The sequence below is a fragment of the Engraulis encrasicolus genome, chromosome 5, assembly GCF_034702125.1.
Source record: "Engraulis encrasicolus isolate BLACKSEA-1 chromosome 5, IST_EnEncr_1.0, whole genome shotgun sequence".
NCBI classification, from domain to species: Eukaryota; Metazoa; Chordata; class Actinopteri; order Clupeiformes; family Engraulidae; genus Engraulis; species Engraulis encrasicolus.
Genome location: NC_085861.1, coordinates 4,624,905 through 4,643,567, shown reverse-complemented (window position 1 = coordinate 4,643,567; position 18,663 = coordinate 4,624,905). Strand labels below are relative to the sequence as shown.

Here is an 18,663-nt window from a genome sequence, read left to right as displayed (position 1 = left end):
ACGCTGAGCTGCCCTGTTGACAAACAGGCAGAGGACAGCTAGCTATGAGTAGCCGTGGGTAGACCGCAACAGCGTGTGTGTGCGTGTGCGTGTGCGCATGTGTGTGTGCGTGCGCGTGTGCGTGTGTGCTCGTGTTGTTAGATGTTGGAGTACATCCACAGGAGTTGTGTATCAGAGCTCAACAGTGCGTGTACGTGCGTGTGTGCGCGTGTACGTGCGTGTACGTGCGCGCGTGTGTGCTCGTGTTGTTAGATGTTGGAGTATACATCCAAAGGAGTTGTGTATCAGAGCTCAACTGTGTGTGTGTGTGTGTGTGTGTGTGTGTGTGTGTGTGTGTGTGTGTGTGTGTGTGTGTGTGTGTGTGTGTGTGTGTGTGTGTGTGAATAGCACATCAGTGTGTGGCTCAATAAGCCATGCAGCAGTCGTGAGGTCAGCACAGTGTTCATGAACACGCAGAGGAGGACACTCAGCTAACTGCGCCTAGCCGTGGGTACAGAGCAACAGAGGACAGCTAGCTAGCTACGCCTAGCCGTGGGTACAGAGCAACAGAGGACAGCTAGCTAGCTACGCCTAGCCGTGGGTACAGAGCAACAGAGGACAGCTAGCTAGCTACGCCTAGCCGTGGGTACAGAGCAACAGAGGACAGCTAGCTAGCTACGCCTAGCCGTGGGTAGAGAGCAACAGAGTGTATGTCTACGTACTAGGGCTGTAACAATATTGTATCGAACCGAGAAATCGTGATGTGCAGTCATGATGCCTTTATCGCAATGCAAGGAGGCAGTATCGTGATACGTGATATGCCCTCATCATTATTAATATTTTCAAATTTCTTTGTATTACTGGTATTATTAGTAGGCTCTTGTAACCTATTCTACCTTCAAAGAAACTATCATAGTTCTCATAGATTTGAAAAATCGTAGGGTATATTGAACCGTGTGTCAAAAATCGCGATATGAACCGGATCGTGAGTTGAGTGTATTGTTACAGCTCTTTGTGTGCGTGTGCGTGTGCATTATGTGTATGTGTAGTGTGGACTTGCACCCAAACTGATAGCATGTGTTGAAGAGCTTCAACAGTGTGTGAAATATTTCCTGTCTCTATGTGTAAGATAAGATAAGTGCTTCCTGTATTTGAAAAGGGGCGTGCGTGCGTGTGTGCGTGCGTGCGTGTGTGCGTGCGTGCGTGCGTGCGTGCGGGCGTGCGTGCGTGCGTGCGTGCGTTTGTCCAACCATGGCAGCAGGGTGCCGCTGGATGACTGTCAGTGAGTGCACTGATCTGGAATGTGCTCATGAGACCAAATAGAAAACAACAACAACAACAACAACAACAACAAACAACAGATATTAACTTAACAGGGCCTCTTATGGTTACCAGGCCAACAGATCCATCGTCTCCACGACTACCGTTATTGGGACCGGATTAAGCCGGATGCTTACCTGAGGCCAGGGCAATTAATCAATTAATCTATTAATGTGCACGGCAGGGTTTCCCCTAGCAACGCATTGGTAAGGCGCCCGCCCACCTTGACAACAAGCACCCTCATGGGCGTAGTTTTTCAAGTCAAGTCGGCTATATTGTCAATTTCTTTATGCACTGGTCATACAAAGAATTTGAAATTACGTTTTTTACTTCCCCTGCAGACATAGACTTTAGGTGTGGAGTGGACATAGACAATTTGACGTAGACAATTAGAGATAGCCTTCCTTCTTGTCTACTTGCCCCCCTCCCTGCCTCCCTGTATGCCTGCCTGTATGCCTGCTTCTCTGCCTCTCTGCATGCCTGCCTGTATGCCTGCTTCTCTGCCGGTCTGCCTGCCTGCCTGTCTACGTTCCCTATCACTTGTCTACCCCCTTATCTGCCTACCTACCCCACTTTCTGCCTACCTACCCCCCTCTCTGCCTATCTGCCTACCTACCCCCTTATCTGCCTACCTACCCCACTTTCTGCCTACCTAGCCCCCCCCCCCCCCCNCCCCCCCTGCCTATCTGCCTACCTACCCCCCTCTCTGGCTACCTCCCCCCTCTCTGTCTCTGCCTATCTGGCTACCTACCCCCCCCCTGCCTATCTGCCTACCTACCCCCCTCTCTGCCTACCTACCCCCCCCCCCCCCCCCCCTGCCTATCTGCCTACCTACCCCCCTCTCTGGCTACCTCCCCCCTCTCTGCCTATCTGCCTACCTACCCCCCCCCCTGCCTATCTGCCTACCTACCCCCCTCTCTGGCTACCTCCCCCCTCTCTGCCTATCTGCCTACCTACCCCCCTCTCTGCCTATCTGCCTACCTACCCCCCTCTCTGCCTATCAGAGGGGGTAATGGTCTCCCTGCCCAACCTCTTGCCCTTCCCAGCTCTGCCCTATTCTGTCCTGTCCTGTCCTGTCCTGTCCTGTCCTGTCCTGTCCTCCTGTGCTACTCTTCCCAGCTCTGCCCTATTCTGTCCTCCTGTCCTGTCCTGTCCTGTCCTGTCCTGTCCTGTCCTGTCCTGTCCTGTCCTGTCCTGTCCTGTCCTGTCCTGTCCTGTCCTGTCCTGTCCTGTCCTGTCCTGTCCTGTTCTCCTCAGCTCTGTCCTATTCTGTCCTGTCCTGTGCTAGCCTGATTATCATCGACATTCAAATCTCTTTGAGACTTGGTCTGACCAAGAGCATAACAATTAACATTTCCCAAACGGCATTTTCCAAATGTCCGCCCTTGGTTTGCTAATGATTGTTTGCTTCCCAACAAAGTGGTAGGAGTTCTCGTATTTGCAGGAACACAGAAAGTCTTACTTGCATTGACTCCTGACCTGACTGGTAGCAACGCTGAAGCTGTTGCGTCACTAGGAGGGCACAGCCTGGCTAGTGCTGTGCTGTGCTCCACTCGTAGGCATTTATCAGCTGTGTGCCAGTGGACTTGGAGTTGGAGCTTTAGCGCTGTGTTCTGTGTTCTGTTGCCCCGGCGATCCGAAATGAGATCAGCATCGCTCCACTTGTCACGTCGCCCCGGCCTGCTCTCCTCTCTCCTCTGCTGCCTTCCTCTCTTCTGTCACCCTCTCTCCTCGATCCCCCTCTCCTCTCTCCTCTCTCTCCTCTATTCTCCTCTCTCCTCTATTCTCCTCTCTCTCCCTCTCTCTCCTCTCCTCTCCTTACTCCCCCTCTCCTCTCTCCTCACTCCCCCTCTCCTCTCTCTCCTCTATTCTCCTCTCTCTCCTCTATTCTCCTCTCCTCTCCTCTCCTCTCCTCTCCTCTCCTCTCCTCTCCTCTCCTCTCCTCTCTCCTCTCTCTCCTCTATTCTCCTCTCTCCTCTATTCTCCTCTCTCTCCCTCTCTCTCCTCTGCTGCTTCCTTCCTCTCCTCCATCACCCTCTCTTCTCTCCTCTCTCATCCCTCTCTTCTCTCCTCTCTCATCCCTCTCTTCTCTCCTCTCTCTCTCTCTCTCCACTCGCTCCCTCCTTCCCTCCCTCTCTCCTCTCTCCTCCCTCCCTGCTCCTCTCTCTCTCTCCGCCCTGCTCTTCCCCCTCTCTCCTCCCTCCTTTATTCTTCTCTCTCTCTCCGCCCTGCTCTTCTCTCTCTCCGCTCTCCTCTTCCCCCTCTCTTCTCTCCTCCCCCATCCTGCTCTCCTCCAGGCTGTCCGCTATCTTCTCATTTCACCATCATTTGTCCGTTTTTCATGTGTGTCTCTCTCTCACTCTCTCTCTCTCTCCCTCTCCTCCTCTCTCCTCTCTCCCCCTCTCCTCTCCTCTCTCATTCCTCTCTCCCCCTCTCTCCTCTCTCTCCTCTCTCATTCCTCTCTCCCCCTCTCTCCTCTCTCTCCATGTCTTCTCTCCTTACTCTCTTCTCTCTCTCTCTCTCTCTCTCTCTCTCTCCTCTCTCCCCATGTCTTCTCTCCCTCCTCTCTTCTCTCTCCTCCCTCTCTCCCCCACTCTCCTCTCTCCTCCCCCCTCTCTCCTCTCTCTCCATGTCTTCTCTCCTTACTCTCCTCTCTCCCTCATCCTCTCTCCTCCCTATCTCCTCTCTCCCCCACCCTCTCTCTCTCTCTCTCTCTCTCTCTCTCTCTCTCTCTCTCTCTCTCTCTCTCTGTCTCTCTCTCTTTCTCTCTGTCCCCCTCTCTCTCTCTCTCTCTCTCTCTCTCTCTCTCTTTCTTTCTCTCTCTCTTTCTTTCTCTCTCTCTCTCTCTCTCTCTCTCTCTCTCTCTCTCTCTCTCCCCCCCCCCAGTGCTGTAGGCAACTGGCCCTAGTGATTCCTCTGCTTCTGATGATTCAGGCTTCTGATTGTATCTTGTGTGTGTGTGTGTGTGTGTGTGTGTGTGTGTGTGTGTGTGTGTGTGTGTGTGTGTGTGTGTGTGTGTGTGTGTGTGTGTGTGTGTGTGTGTGTGTGTGTGTGTGTGTGTGTGTGTGTTGATTTTCCTGTGCCACCCTGGCCAACACCTTTTGAACACACATCTGAGACCCTCACTCCAGCCCACACACACACACACACACACACACAAACACACACACACACACACACACACACACACACACACACACACACACACACACACATGTCTCTCCAGCCAGCTTTTCATCTCTCTCATCTCATGTGATTTCCAGCCTTTTGGGCAGCAGATGCATGGCCCAGCATGTGGGATGAAAAAAAAGTTGATGCAAAAGTTGATTGATGGCATGGTCAATGTGTAATAAAAAAAAGTTGCATGTATGGTGCGACCACTTTTTTTATTTTTCAGGGCTCTAAATTAACGTTTTTCATCACCAGCCAAATTGGCTAGTAGATGCTAATCTTACTAGCCAAACTAGCACACACTCACCAATGCGTCAAAGTGGCTGGCTGGTAAGGTGGTCTTTTCTACCAGCCAAACTCACATTTCACCAGGATTTAGCCGGTTGGCTGCCCCCTAATTATTTTGGTCAGCACCCAGAAACAAAAGAAAAACCTCCAACCTTTTAAGAACTCCTTCAGGCTGTGGCCATGTGTGTGAGTCTGTGGACTGGAACGAGGCTGAGTGGTCACCAGGGCATTTTTGGCATAGACGACCACCCCCTCACCCACCCCCATACTACAATTACAATCGTCTCCTCAGTCCATTACAAAGATTGTCCGCCCCCATCTAAATTGGGGGCCGGTCTCTAAGGGAAAATTTCAAACAAAAACAAACAAACAAATAGGGCTGTGTTCAAAAGATCGATCTGCGATCCAATATCGATTCACGTTCGAAAAGTGCAATATCGATTCACATTTTTGTGGATAGATCTTTTGCAGATGATTCTAGGTGCTATTCCTCAACCACTTCCTGTAGCTCTCATTCACATTCATGTCGCTACATGCCCACTATTTCATGTTTGTGTGGGCATCAAAGGCTGAGATATTTAGGTTTTTATAACTGGTCTTAGAATTTTAGGCATAAATGGGTTTAAGTGACAACCCAGCAACACAGAAGATCGATATTGAATCGGATCGTGAATCGAATGGGATCGTGACCTGGATCGGAATCGATCCAGGACATTTGGATCGATTCCCAGCCCTACAAACAAACAAACAAAAAAAACAGCGGCACTACATGACTGTCGGCCCACCTGGAAAATGACCTGTATGCCAGATAACCAGTCTAGCCCTAGTGTTCACCCACTCCAGGTTCTCACACAGACGCCTCTCTCCAGCCAGTGTTTCATCTCTCGAGTAATTTTCAGTCCATTTGGCTGCCTGCCCCTGACCACCACTAGTGCAGCAGGTTATTTGGCATACAGGCTGTGAAAAATACCTGAGATATAAGAAAGAGTTATATCTCTTATATCTCTTATATCTAGTTTTTGATTACACATTCTTATACGTTATTTTGGTCAGCACCCTAAAAGAAGAGAAAATTGTGATCAAAGCGATGACGCACTGGGTGAAAGGCATTGTTCGCTCAAAAAAATACAATAAGAAAAAAAAGAACAGCAAGCAGTGTGAGGTGTCTTCTGAACTTTCATCTTTGATCACCTTCTCCTGCCTCACACCCGCACCTGTATTGCTGAAGACTTGTGCACAAGGACTCTCTTCAATTCTGGTTGTTGAAGAGACAAATGTGTTCGGGTGAAGCGTTTCGTCTCCTCCTGGGCCCCTTGGCCACTTGTGCAGCAGGTTATTTGTCATGCCGACTGTGTCATGCAGACCCCTTAAAGGAAGAGAAACATGTGTTTGGGAGAAGCCTATTGAGAGCTCATACAGACTGTTGCCAATGCCATGTCATTGAGTCTGCGGACTGTAGTGTATCGTGAAGAGGCTTGTGACAATACCGATACTGATAATTTGAACACACCCCTAGTGGTGGTGGTGGTGGTGGTGGTGGCGGTGGTGGTCTAATTTTAGTTTAATTTTAGCCCATCTGTTCTCTTGTGTGTGAGTCTGTGGCTGTCATTGTGTGGGTCCCTTGTGTGCAGCCTGATGGCATCCTTGCCTCTTCCCCTATGTGGCCCCTGCCTGTCCTCTCAAAACTCCCCTCCTCTCTCCTCTCTCCTCTCTCCTATCTCCTCTCTCCTCTCTCCTCACTCCTCCCTCCCCTCTCCCCTCGTCTCCCTCCCCTCTCTCCTCTCTCCTCTCTCCCCTCTCTCCTCTCTCTCCCTCTCTCCTCTCCTCTCCTCTCCCTCTCTCCTCTCTCCCTCCCTCTCTCTCCTCTCTCCTCCCTCCTCTCTCCTCTCTCCTCTCTCCTCTCTCCTCTCTCCTCTCTCTCCTCTCTCTCCTCTCTCTCCTCTCTCTCCTCTCTCCTCTCTCCTCTCTCTCCTCTCTCCTCTCTCTCCTCTCTCCTCTCTCCTCTCTCCTCTCTCCTCCCTCGTCTCTCCTCTCTCTCGTTTCCCCTGTGTGGCCCCGCCTGTCCTCTCCAACTCCCCTCTTCTCTCATCTCTTCTCTCTCCCCTCGTCTCCCTCCTCTCTCTCCTCTCTCCTCTCTCCTCCTTCCTCCTCCCTCCTTCCTCTCTCCTCTCTCCTCTCTCCTCCTCCCTCCTCCCTCCTCCCTCCTCTTCCTCTTCCTCCTCCTTCCTTCCTCCTTCTCCTCTCTCCTCTCCTCTCTCTTGTTTCCCCTGTGTGGCCTTGCCTGTCCTCTCCAACTCCCCAATTATGAAGCCCTGCTGTCGGACCCTGAAGAGCAGCGCGATAAGGGGCCAGGGCGAGGGGAGACAGGTGTGGGGGATGAGGGGGATGGTGGGGGGGGTAGTGGTGCCCAGGGGACGGTCGACAGGTGTGTGTGTGTGTGGGGTTGGTTTGTGTGGTAGGGCCGGGGCAGGTCTGTTGGGTGGCAGTGTAGTGGGGGTTGGTGTGCGGAATAGGTGGATAGGTGTGAGGGGTGGGGGAGTTGGGGGGGCGGGGGGTTGTTTTGCAGGGACAAGAGGACAGGTGTGTGGGGGATGGGGGGTAGGGGGCAGTGGGACAGGTGTGTGGGATGGGGGGGTTGGGGGGGGGGTTGCAGGGATAAGACAGGTGTGTGTGTGTGGGAAGAAGCCGCTGCTTGATTGTTCTACACCAGCGCAACCTTTTGCATATGTCAAGCCGATCAGCAAGAAGAAGTGGGATCATTTAACACCTGTGAGACAAAACCTTTTCTCCACTGTCATTGGGGGAGGGGAAAAAATGAGCGTGTTTTGTGCGCCTGTGTGTGGGGGGCGCTTGAATGTGTTAGAGAGTGAGACAGCAACTCTGTGTGTGTCTGAGTAAGAGAATGCATGTGTGTGTGTGTGTGTGTGTGCGTGTGCGTGTGCGTGTGCGTGTGCGTGTGCGTGTGCGTGTGCGTGTGCGTGTGCGCGTGCGCGTGTGTGTGTGTGTCTGAGTAAGAGAATGCATGCACCTGTGTGCATAGAATCACTGCTGTTATGCAAATGCTGTGTAAATGTCCATGTTTTGGTTAATTTGCTGCCTGCTAATTTCACACAGACTGCCGTTTGTGCCGCTCCTCTGATTGCATTTTATATTCTAAGGAAAACCCAACTGGGGTGTTGCAGCAAGCATTTCACTTTTCCATTTGAGCTAGTTATTATCTTCTCTGACGAAGAGGGAGAGTAGCTTAAAAACACCAGATACGAATACAATAAAAATATAATTTCTTTCCAGATATTTTTCTTAATTTTCTTCCAGGATAAGTGAAGCTCTTGTATTTTCCTGGTAAACAAACCAGGGGAGTATTTCAAGAATATGGCTAATTGACAGACCTGGCTAAGTTATCCTACAGGATGTGATAAACCTGCCAATAGATGGACTGCAGACAACATTTAGTTAAGAAAATGAAGACGGGGGCTCTGTGGCGCAACGCGCTAAGCCCCCAACATTTGGGCTTGCATGCCCATCATGGGGACCCCGGTTGGAGTTCAGCCGGGGTCATTTCCCAATCCTCCCCCATCTCTTTCTCCCACTTGCTTCCTGTCAGCATCTCATACTGTCCTGTCAATAAAGGCATACAAAGCCCCTAAGAAAAAAGAAAGGGGGAAAAAAAGAAAATGAAGACACCGGGCTCTTCTGTTTGATGATTTGCCACCACCTCAAGGTTAACGTGTCGCTTAGTTATTAGATATTGAACCAGCTTTGTGAAGTAGCCCCTGGACTAACGGCTTTATTGATGTTTGTGTCTTTTGTTTATTTGTTTTGTTTATTCTGTCTGTGTCTTCAGGCTTTCTTTACCAAAACAACAAAAAATAGCACCATCTAAAGTAAACAAGTTTACCCTTTTTTTTATTATTTTTAACATGGCCTCAGTGCCTTTGGCGTTATTATGTGCAGGTGAGAAAAAGCCAGCTCTCGTCCTGAGAAGAGGCCTGGCTGGTATGTGTGTGTGTGTGGGCGTCTTGCTGCCTTCACTTAAATTATATCTAGGGATGCACTGATACTGGTGTCGGTATCGGCACCCGATACTGCTCATTATACTCGTACTCATACTCGTCAAGCACTTGCCAATACCGGGAACGATACTGCTATTACACAAAGCAATGCAAAATCTTGTCACGTTCTGTGGACTTGAAAGCAGCATGGAAAAAAGTGCCACCTCATACATTTACTAACATTTAAATCTACATGGAAATGGACAATAAAAAATATCACAGATGGAAAAAAACAAGGCCATGCATTTATTTTCATTGTATTTTGGTGGTAAAAGGTATCGGTATCGGTATCGGTATCGGTATCGGCAAGTACACACATTAATGTACTCGTACTTGTATCGGTTTTCAAAAAAGTGGTATCGGTGCATCCCTAATGATATCCGCTCTGGCGTCCCATCACTGCGGAGCCACTAAACGGACAAATGAGCCTCCTCCTGTGGTGCAGTTTTGGACAGAGTAGTGGGAGAGCCATGATGCTGGATATTGTGTTTTTTGTTTGTTTGTGTTGTGTTAGTCTGAGGCAGGAAACAAGCTCTTACTCTTGGCAGCCTAACAAGCAATCATGGTGTCTGGAGCTCTGTTGCGTTGTCGGAACTGAACTGAAGCAGAAAGGATGTTGTAGATGCGATGATGTAGCCTGTCAAAAGTGGTGAAGGGTGGCGGGTGGTGCGGGAGGTCACGTTCTGCCATCGCTACCCAACCCAGTGGGAACTATTGAGTTAACCCGTTTTGTCCTCCTAAGCCCTTTTTGGGAAAGGGTGCCCTTTGCCTTTTAAATCCTAAATATCTCAGCCTCTGAAGCATGTACGAGCATGAAATGAGTTGCATTTAAAAGCAAGGACCCTCGTTTTGCCTTAGAATGTGTTCATTCAGCTCGAACTTACCCACATTTTTTAATAAAACAACTCAAATCTCAAGAACCTGAATGCAGCGTATGTGTGTTTCCAGGACACAATGGGTTAATAGGTGGATGCCTAACCTCTAATACGCTTTACCAAGTTGTACGGCCTGGGTCATTTCCCAGCCCTCCCCTATCTCTCTGTCCCTGTCCTGTCTGCACTTTCCTATCATATTAAAGGCTAAACGGCTCCAATACTATGTAAATAAGCCATAATAACCATCTACATATTTCCTCAGGTTCTCATCTCACTATAGTTTTTGTCTCTGCCTTCGCCCTCCTCCCACAGGTGAAGGCAAGATGGCGAATACACACACACACACACACACACACACACACACACACACACACACACACACACACACACACACACACACACACACACACACACACACACACACACACACACACCTGAATTTCCCCCTGGGGATCAATAAAGCTACTCTACTCTACCTCCTCTCTCCTCTCTCCTCTCTCTCCTCCTTCCTGCAGGAGACTGGCTGGCGAACACACACACACAGACAACCACAGGCTTCTCACTATTGTATCAGACGCACTGAAAATGGCACAGAACAATTTTCCGAAGGGACAAATAAACAATCTATCTATCTTGTTTTCCTCTCTCTCCTCCCTCTCCTCTCTCCTCTGCCTCCAGGTGACGGCCTGAAAGATGGTGGACCGGCTGGCGAACAGCGAGGCCAACTCCAAGCGCATCCAGGTGGTGGAGGGCTGCTTCGGCACGGCGGGCCAGCCCCTGGCCATCCCGGGCCGCGTGCTGATCGGCGAGGGCGTGCTGACCAAGCTGTGCCGCAAGAAGCCCAAGGCGCGCCAGTTCTTCCTCTTCAACGACATCCTGGTCTACGGCAACATCGTCATCCACAAGAAGAAGTACAACAAGCAGCACATCATACCGCTCGAGAGCGTCACCATAGGTACTACTTATGTCACACACACACACACACACACACACACACACACACACACACACACACACACACACACACACACACACACACACACACACACACACACGCAAGCAGCACATCATACCGCACGAGAGCGTCACCATTGGTACTTGGGTCACACACACACACACACACACACACACACACACGCAAGCAGCACATCATACCGCTCGAGAGCGTCACCATAGGTACTTGGGTCACACACACACACACAAGCAGCACATCATACTGCTGGAGAAAGTCACCATAGGTACTTGGGACACACACACACACACACACACAGACGCAAGCAGCACATCATCCCGCTCGAGAGCGTCACCATAGGTACTTGGGTCACACACACACACACACACACACACACAGACGCAAGCAGCACATCATACCGCACGAGAGCGTCACCATAGGTGCTTTTTTTTGGTCTTTTAGGCTTTATTAATGACAGGACAGTCTGAGAGAGAGAGACAGGAAACGTTTTTTGGGGAGGGGTCGGCAAAGGACCCGGGCCGGAATCAAACCGGGGATTGCCGCGTAACAGATGAGTGTGCTACTTTGAAGCATGGTAGGGCCATCACCATAGGTACTTAGGTCATTGCACTGGCTACCAGCGAGATTTAGAATTGAGTTTAAAATTCTTCGGATACTCAATAATTGTCTTGGGCCGTAAATATATTGTAGATATGCTTGAACAATATCATTCTAATAGATGCCTTAGGTCTTCAGAATCTCCTCTACTGGTGGTGCCTAGAGTCAGGTCTAAACAGGGTGAATTGGCATTTAGTCATTGTGCTGAAAAATGCTGGAACCAGCTTCCTGTCCATATCATAACTGCCCCAACAGTATCTAAAAGAAATGAAAAACAGCTTTATCTCATCTGCCTTTGGTGATGGTTAATTATCTACTATATCTATAACACTATAGTTTCTTTTCTTTTCTTATCTCTTTCTCTACTCTTTAGCACATTGAATGACAATTATTTATGATGTGGTATATAAGTCATTTTAATTGATTGATTGATTGTTTGATAGAGTGATTGATTGATTGCTTGCTTGCTTGATTGATTGATTGATTGGTTGATTGATTGATTGACTGATTGTTTGATTGACAGACACGGTGGGCGACGAGGGCGAGCTGCGCAACGGCTGGCTCATCAAGACGCCCACCAAGAGCTTCGCCGTCTACGCCGCCACGGCCACCGAGAAGTCCGAGTGGATGAGCCACATCGGAAAGTGCGTGACGGACCTGCTGGCCAAGAGTGGCAAGGCGCCCACGGGCGAGCACGCCGCCGTCTGGGTGCCCGACTCTGAGGCCACGCTCTGCATGCGCTGCCAGAAGGTCAAGTTCACGCCCCTGAGCCGCCGGCATCACTGCAGGAAGTGCGGCTTCGTGGTGTGCGGCCCGTGCTCCGAGAAGAAGTTCCTGCTGCCAAGCCAGTCCTCCAAGCCCGTGCGCGTCTGCGAGTTCTGCTTCGAGCAGCTGTCGCTCGGCACACACGGTGGAGGCGGCCTCCACGCGAGTTCTCGGTCCCTCGACGCCTATGGCCGCTCCAACATGTCCGACGACGATGACGATGACGACAGCAGCGATTGAGCAGAGACTCGTAATGTAGCGTGACGTGACACGACGTGGCGAGACGCCACATAACAGCGATCTGAGATGCGGTCTCAAACCTTCCCCCCCCCTCGTCTCACCTCGACTCAATTCATTGTCCTTTACTTTACTCTACCACACCTCACACACACTCTTGCCCCCCCTCCCACGCCCCCATCCATAGGCCTCGTCCAGCCTGAAAGCCCATGGCAACCTCTTAACGTCCACGCGGAGCTCTCCCCACTGAACTCTGAACCCTCGAGAATCCCTCCATTCCATGACATTTATCAACACGATGCTCTTGCAAACACCGCTCCCCATTTTGATTTTTTTTTTCTTTTTTTTAACTGGACTGCTCTCAGACCTGCAATGTCCCACCATCCCAATTCTACCCAAACACATAATAAATGACTAGTGAGTTTTTTTAAAGGCATGCCACAGCTGTCATGGTGCATAGCCTCTCTAGTCTGGCTCTAGTCTAGTTCTGGACTGGGTCTAGTCTTGCTCTGGTCTGGTTCTAGTCTAGGTTTAGTCTGGACCTAGCCTGGATCTAGTTCTAGTTTTAGTCTAGGTTGTTGCTTTGATACATAAAGGTGAAACACTAGGTGAATGCCTCTAAGTGGCTTCTCGTCGCATCGCGTCTGGTCAGGTCAGGCCTGCACGGCTGCTGTTGGTGCTGCATCTGTTTCCTCTGCAGCCAGCGGTCCGATCCGCTTCACTTCGCCAGGCCGAGCTTATAGCCAGCGGTCCGTTTCACTACAGCACACGCATCCAACACATGAGTCATGCCCCCTCCCTCTGTCTTTAGTAGCAGTATCTGTCTCCCTCTAGCTCTGCATGTCTCTGTCTCTCTCTCTGCCTCTAGTTTTCTGTCTTTTGTACTTTCTAGATTTCTGCCTCACTCTCCTTCTCCTTCTCTCTCTCTCTCTCTCTCTCTCTCTCTCTCTCTCTCTCTCCCTCTCTCTCTCCTCTCTCTCTCTCTCTCTCTCTCTCTCTCTCTCTCTCTCTCTCTCTCTCTCTCTCTCTCTCTCTCTCTCTCTCTCTGCTGGTTAGTGTTTCGCCCCAGTAGTCTTGATATTTTTGGGTTTTTGCATCTCCACTTCCCTCCCCTCCCCTCTCGCCCCCGTCCCTAGCGGCCTGCCTGCCTGCCTGTCTGCCTCCATGAGCCCCTTCAGGTGCTGTTGCTGTGCTGTGGAGTTCAGCTCCGGCCTCCATGCCGACATGACTGCAGGGAGGGGGGGTTTAAGATTACAAGAGCTCCGTGATGTCATTCCGGATTACAGAGTTCAGTGTTCCGTCACAGGGCTGCAAATAGACTCTCCAGTCTACACATGCTCACTCAGTCTCCGACCGAAACGTCTCAGCAGTTTTGGGGGCGTGTCTTGTCGTCACACATGGAAGGGCTGTCCCGGCCGCTAGGCTACATTCACTCACTTAGGAATCTCTATTTTTGTATCTCTTCCTTCCCCTTTTTGATATTAATTCCAGCAAACATGCGCGCACACACACACACACACACACACACACACACACACACACACGCTCCTCAGAGCCTAACATGCTTTCTGCTCAGTCTACTGACCTACCAGTGCATCCTCGTCTGGGTAGATGGATAACGCCAGTTTAATGAATACGTCTTATATATTAGTCCTGGTAGATGGGTAATACCAGTTGAATGCTTGCTCAAGACAAATCCATGTGCCGCTTTGTAGACTACCCTAGCTCTTTGAAGTGCTTACGTGCGCGTGTGTACGTGCGTGTGCGCGTGTGCGTGTGTGTGTGTGTGTGTGTGTCGATGTGCGTGCGTGCGTGTGTCGGTGTGCGCGTGTGTGTGTGTGTATGTCGATGTGCGTGTGTTTGTGTCCGTGTGTGGTTGTTTTTGCAGATTCCCAAAACTAAGCCTATCAAAGGCCTTAACACCGCTGTGCCTTCTCACTAGCTATCCCTCTTGGAGAGCAGGGTTTTTTTATTTCTCCTTTCATACTTCAGGGAAAAGTCCAGTGAAAATGGCAAACGCCAAAAACAAAAAAAACAAGTATTTTCAGACCAGAGCACAACAATGGCTGACGTTCGTTTGTATTTTACAGACTAACCTCTGTTGTGGGGTGTGTTTAGATCCAGAGTACATAAATATTTTTAAAGTATTTGAAGATTGAAACAGTAAGACATAATAGATACTATATTCCCAAGCTTCTAAAGTTCTATATTTGTAGATTTTTAAGAAAAAATATAAATCCACAGTCGTATTATGTGAAACATCAGACAGGGAGGATGCCACAGTATATACAGTGGCATCCTCTGTGTTGTACGGTGTTGTAATCACATTTCGTAGATACAGGGGCCCACAGAGCTCAGTGCATACCCCATAATATTCTTGTCTCCAGCGCTGTTGACGACCACATGCATATACAGTATATCCAATACAGAGACCCACAGCGCTAGATACATAGACCATAATACTCTTGTCTCCAGTGCCGTTGACGACCACATACAGTAGATGCAATACAGAGACCCACTGCACTAGATACACAGACCATAATACTCTCTCTTCAGCGTCCGGGCAACCACATACAGTAGTAAACACACAGGGGACCAAAGTGCTCGTCTGTTGACGAACAGTAGACCGAGGGATCTGTACTGCCCTACAAAGGCGAAGTGCAGTAACTAACTAACTACGCCAGTATTGAAACTGAAAAAAATGCCTCCAAAGGCTGTGTATTAGGTTGGATATTGTAGTTACTTCAAATTTGACAAAACAATATCTCTAATTCCGGAGACACATTTGGACCATAAGGCTTTGTCACAAGATAAAGGAGATGTAATGAAGACCATTTTAAAGCCCTATTCCGACGGGACTAGTTTAATGTATTGACATGGGGGAATGTGATTTTTATCTCAGGACGTCGGTAATAGAAATGGCCGATTCGGACTGGATTGAAATATCTCAGTAAATGAACAGAAACTAGGAGGGGTTACTCATCACGCACCTGCAACTGCAGTTGTCGTCATGCGCGTGTTAACTCCACAATATTATTATTGATTTTTGAGCACAATATTGCGCATCCATTGAGGCATTTGGTCCCGTGTCTTAAGTCAATTTTTACACAATGTGTAGTTACTGCACTTTGCCTTTGTAGCGCAGTACAGTTGAACTTGACTGTCTAGACCAGGGATGTCAAACTCAGGCCCGGGGGCCAAATCTGGCCCGCGGAGCCATTTTATTCGGCCTGCGAGGTCATTTCAGATGTGTGTTACAGTTGGCCCACATGCACCATTAATGTATAGTGTAACAAGACTTGAACATGGGAACACAGGATGTCAAGGCATATTTAAACTACCATGTGTGTGTGCGGAATTTAACTATGAGTATAAAGTGCGTACGCACAATTTTAGTCCATTTTATTAAATAAATGATGAGTTCGGCCCTTGACTTCGTTACAGATTTTGATTTTGGCCCTCAGTCAATTTGAGTTTGACGTAGAGTAGATACAGGGGTCTACAGCGCTCTGCTGTAATAATGTTACAATTGGAGCCTACTGCTAGCTTGTCTTTGGAAAAATAAAAAACCCCTCGCGGACCACCTGAGCTCTGTCGCGGACCACCAGTGGTCCCCGGACCACACTTTGAGAATCGATGGTGTAGACGTAGAGTAGAGTAGATGTTAGATACAGGGGGCCCTACGGTGCTCTGCCGTGTAGAGTAGACCACCAAAACCCTCTTGTGGTCCTGACCTCTGGGTCTACCACAGGCCCCCTTGATCTACAGAGGGGTCTGCTGCTACTGTATCTCACACGCACACACACACACACACACACACACACACACACACACACGCACACACAGACACACACACTAACACACGCACACACAGACACACACACACACACTGCATCACAGGGGCGGTTGGCTAAGAGGAAGTCAGTGCAGATCAGATCAGAGGAGGAGGATCTCAGTCAGTGTTGGTGTCACTCCGTCACGTGAAAGCTGTCCCCCCTCTCTACTCGTCCCTCCCCATCCCTCGTCCCCCCTCTCTACTCGTTCCCGTCCTTCTTTCCAGCCAACCATCGTCGAGTTGGTTCGTGTGTGTGTGTGTGTGTGTGTTTGTGTGTGTGTGTGTGTGTGTGTGTGTGTGTGTGTGTGTGTGTGTGTGTGTGTGTGTGTGTGTGTGTGTGTGTGTGTGTGTGTGTGTGTGTGTGTGCACTACAGTACAGACTACATTTCTGAGTGAAACCATGGTCTTTCCCCGTGACTCTTCAAACAGGAATCGAGACATGCAAGCAGATGTTGTTTTTGAAGAAGTAGCTTCACAAGCCTTACAATGCCTCAACACACACACACACTCACACACACACATACACACACACACACACACACACACACACACACACACACATACACACACACACACACACACCTCATTAGGAGAGCGGAACAGTACATGAATAGAACAGTACATGTCTGCAGATGTCATCTACTGAACTGCAAATGAAACTGACGTTGAAAAGGGATTTTTTTTTCAATTGTCTCTAATGTAAAGAGAGAGAAATGACTGTTTTATTTTTATGCAAACTAATTTGCATTGGCATAAAAAAACTGAACTGGTTGACTGTTTACTGTTAATTTACCCTGAGAAAGATTCAGGTTTTTTTTTTTGCTTGTGCACGCAAAACCTCACCAGGCTTTGTTTGGGGAAGGAGAAAAACTAATCTACATGAGTTTACGGAAACCAGACTTTGATGATTCTGTCCAGCGTTTGAACTGCTTTTGATTTTTTAGTAATTCACTTCAGGTAACAAGTGTGGACTTTGTCGGTCTCTCATCCGAGGTTTTCTAGTCTTCAGGAACGGACTATGGAGCGCCAGGACTGGAGGCAAACTAGCTCCGACTGATGAGTGTTGCACCTCAATCCATCCATACAGTTCCAAGACCAGTCATTTGTTTTGTTTTGTTTTGATTTTTCCTGTTCTATACTTTTTTTTCACCAAATTCTTATGTTAACCTAGTCCTTCGTTGGAAGCCAGGACCTTACCTGTCTCCGTCTTGCCAGTGTTGTAAATTTTGTACAGGTTTTCATTTTTTTTTCTTTCTTTCTTTTTTTCCTGTTTCGTCTCCATTCTGATGTATTTTTCAGTTTTGCCCTTTTGAACTTGCCCTCAGAGTCTTGGACCAGCTGCAACATGCATGTTAAGACAACCTCCTGCGGTCAGCTGCATGATAAACCAACCTCCTGTGGTCCTCACTCCTTCTCTGTATGGAGGGGTGCTCAGACTCCAGGGGCATGGCTACGCTACGTTACGCTACGCTAGCCTGGTTCCTACCAGACCTCTGTGTGTTTGAGCTCTGGAGCCATGAAGCTGCGCGGAACTACAGGTCGGGCAAGAGCCAGGCAGGCAAACGCTACGCTGCTGTCCGCACCGCCGCAACAAGACAAGACAGCGGAGTGGACAACATAATTACATACTATAGAGTGGCCTTAACCAGCTACCACCAAAGGGCATCTAGAATATACTGCAGTAGGGACTCAAGCACAGTGGACTTATACATGGGTTTACCGTTTGGAAACAATCCCTGGCTGCACAACCCTGGCTGGCTGCGCACTGTTCAACCTCTGATTGATGGAAACTGATGTCGGTCAAAAAAAAAATGTGCTCACGTGGTTGGCTGCTTAGCATCTTGGCTTGCCAATCCTCACAACACGAATGTTTGTAAACGAAAAACCTATGTATATTATGAGCCCAAAGTGTAATAGGATGCTAGACTAGTGCAGAGAAAAGGCACCAGTCTGCAATGACCTGAGACGACGACGTGCTTTTGCAACCAGACAGCAAGCAATAATGTTATGGACAGAGAACATGAGGGAATTATAATAATAATAATAATAATGTTTATAAAGAGGAAAGAAGAAAAAAATAAGTTGTAAGATATATGTGAGCAATAATTTTTGTTTTTTTGTTCGAATTAGTTGGAGTGACCTATTTGATTTTATTGTAATTTAATACGAAGAAACGCCTCTCTCTCTTTGGGTGGTTTTTGGACCATGACTATGGGTCCATTTATTGTCTGATTTAAAACAAACAAACAAAAAAAATCTAATGAAAAGGGCTTAAACCAGAATGTAATCAAGCATATCATTGTTAGATACTAATTTTCTGAAGAAATTACAATGCATTAATACAGAAACCTTTGACTCGTGTGTTTTATTTTTATTCACAAGAAGTTGAGAAGAGGTCTGTTGCTTGCCGATGATGGGACCAGATTCTAAATCTTTCTACACACACACAAACACACACACACGAACACACGAGCGAACACACATGAACAAACAAACACACACACACACAAGCACACACACCCACACTCACGCACACACATGAACAAGTATGAATTGCTAAAATATATTGTT

General features: G+C 48.6%; 1 protein-coding gene across 1 annotated transcript in view; it reads left to right on the top strand.

Moving 5' to 3' along the window:
- The window catches only part of plekhf2 (pleckstrin homology domain containing, family F (with FYVE domain) member 2), a 65,976-nt gene extending 52,983 nt beyond the window's left edge, over window positions 1–12,993 (top strand). Inside the window, exons 2-3 of the mRNA XM_063197948.1 lie at window positions 10,364–10,640; window positions 11,779–12,993. Of these exons, the coding sequence (XP_063054018.1) occupies window positions 10,379–10,640; window positions 11,779–12,260 (744 nt within the window). The 5' untranslated portion in view covers window positions 10,364–10,378 and the 3' untranslated portion in view covers window positions 12,261–12,993. The remainder of the gene's footprint in view (window positions 1–10,363; window positions 10,641–11,778) is intronic.
- Window positions 12,994–18,663: the final 5,670 nt, after the last annotated feature.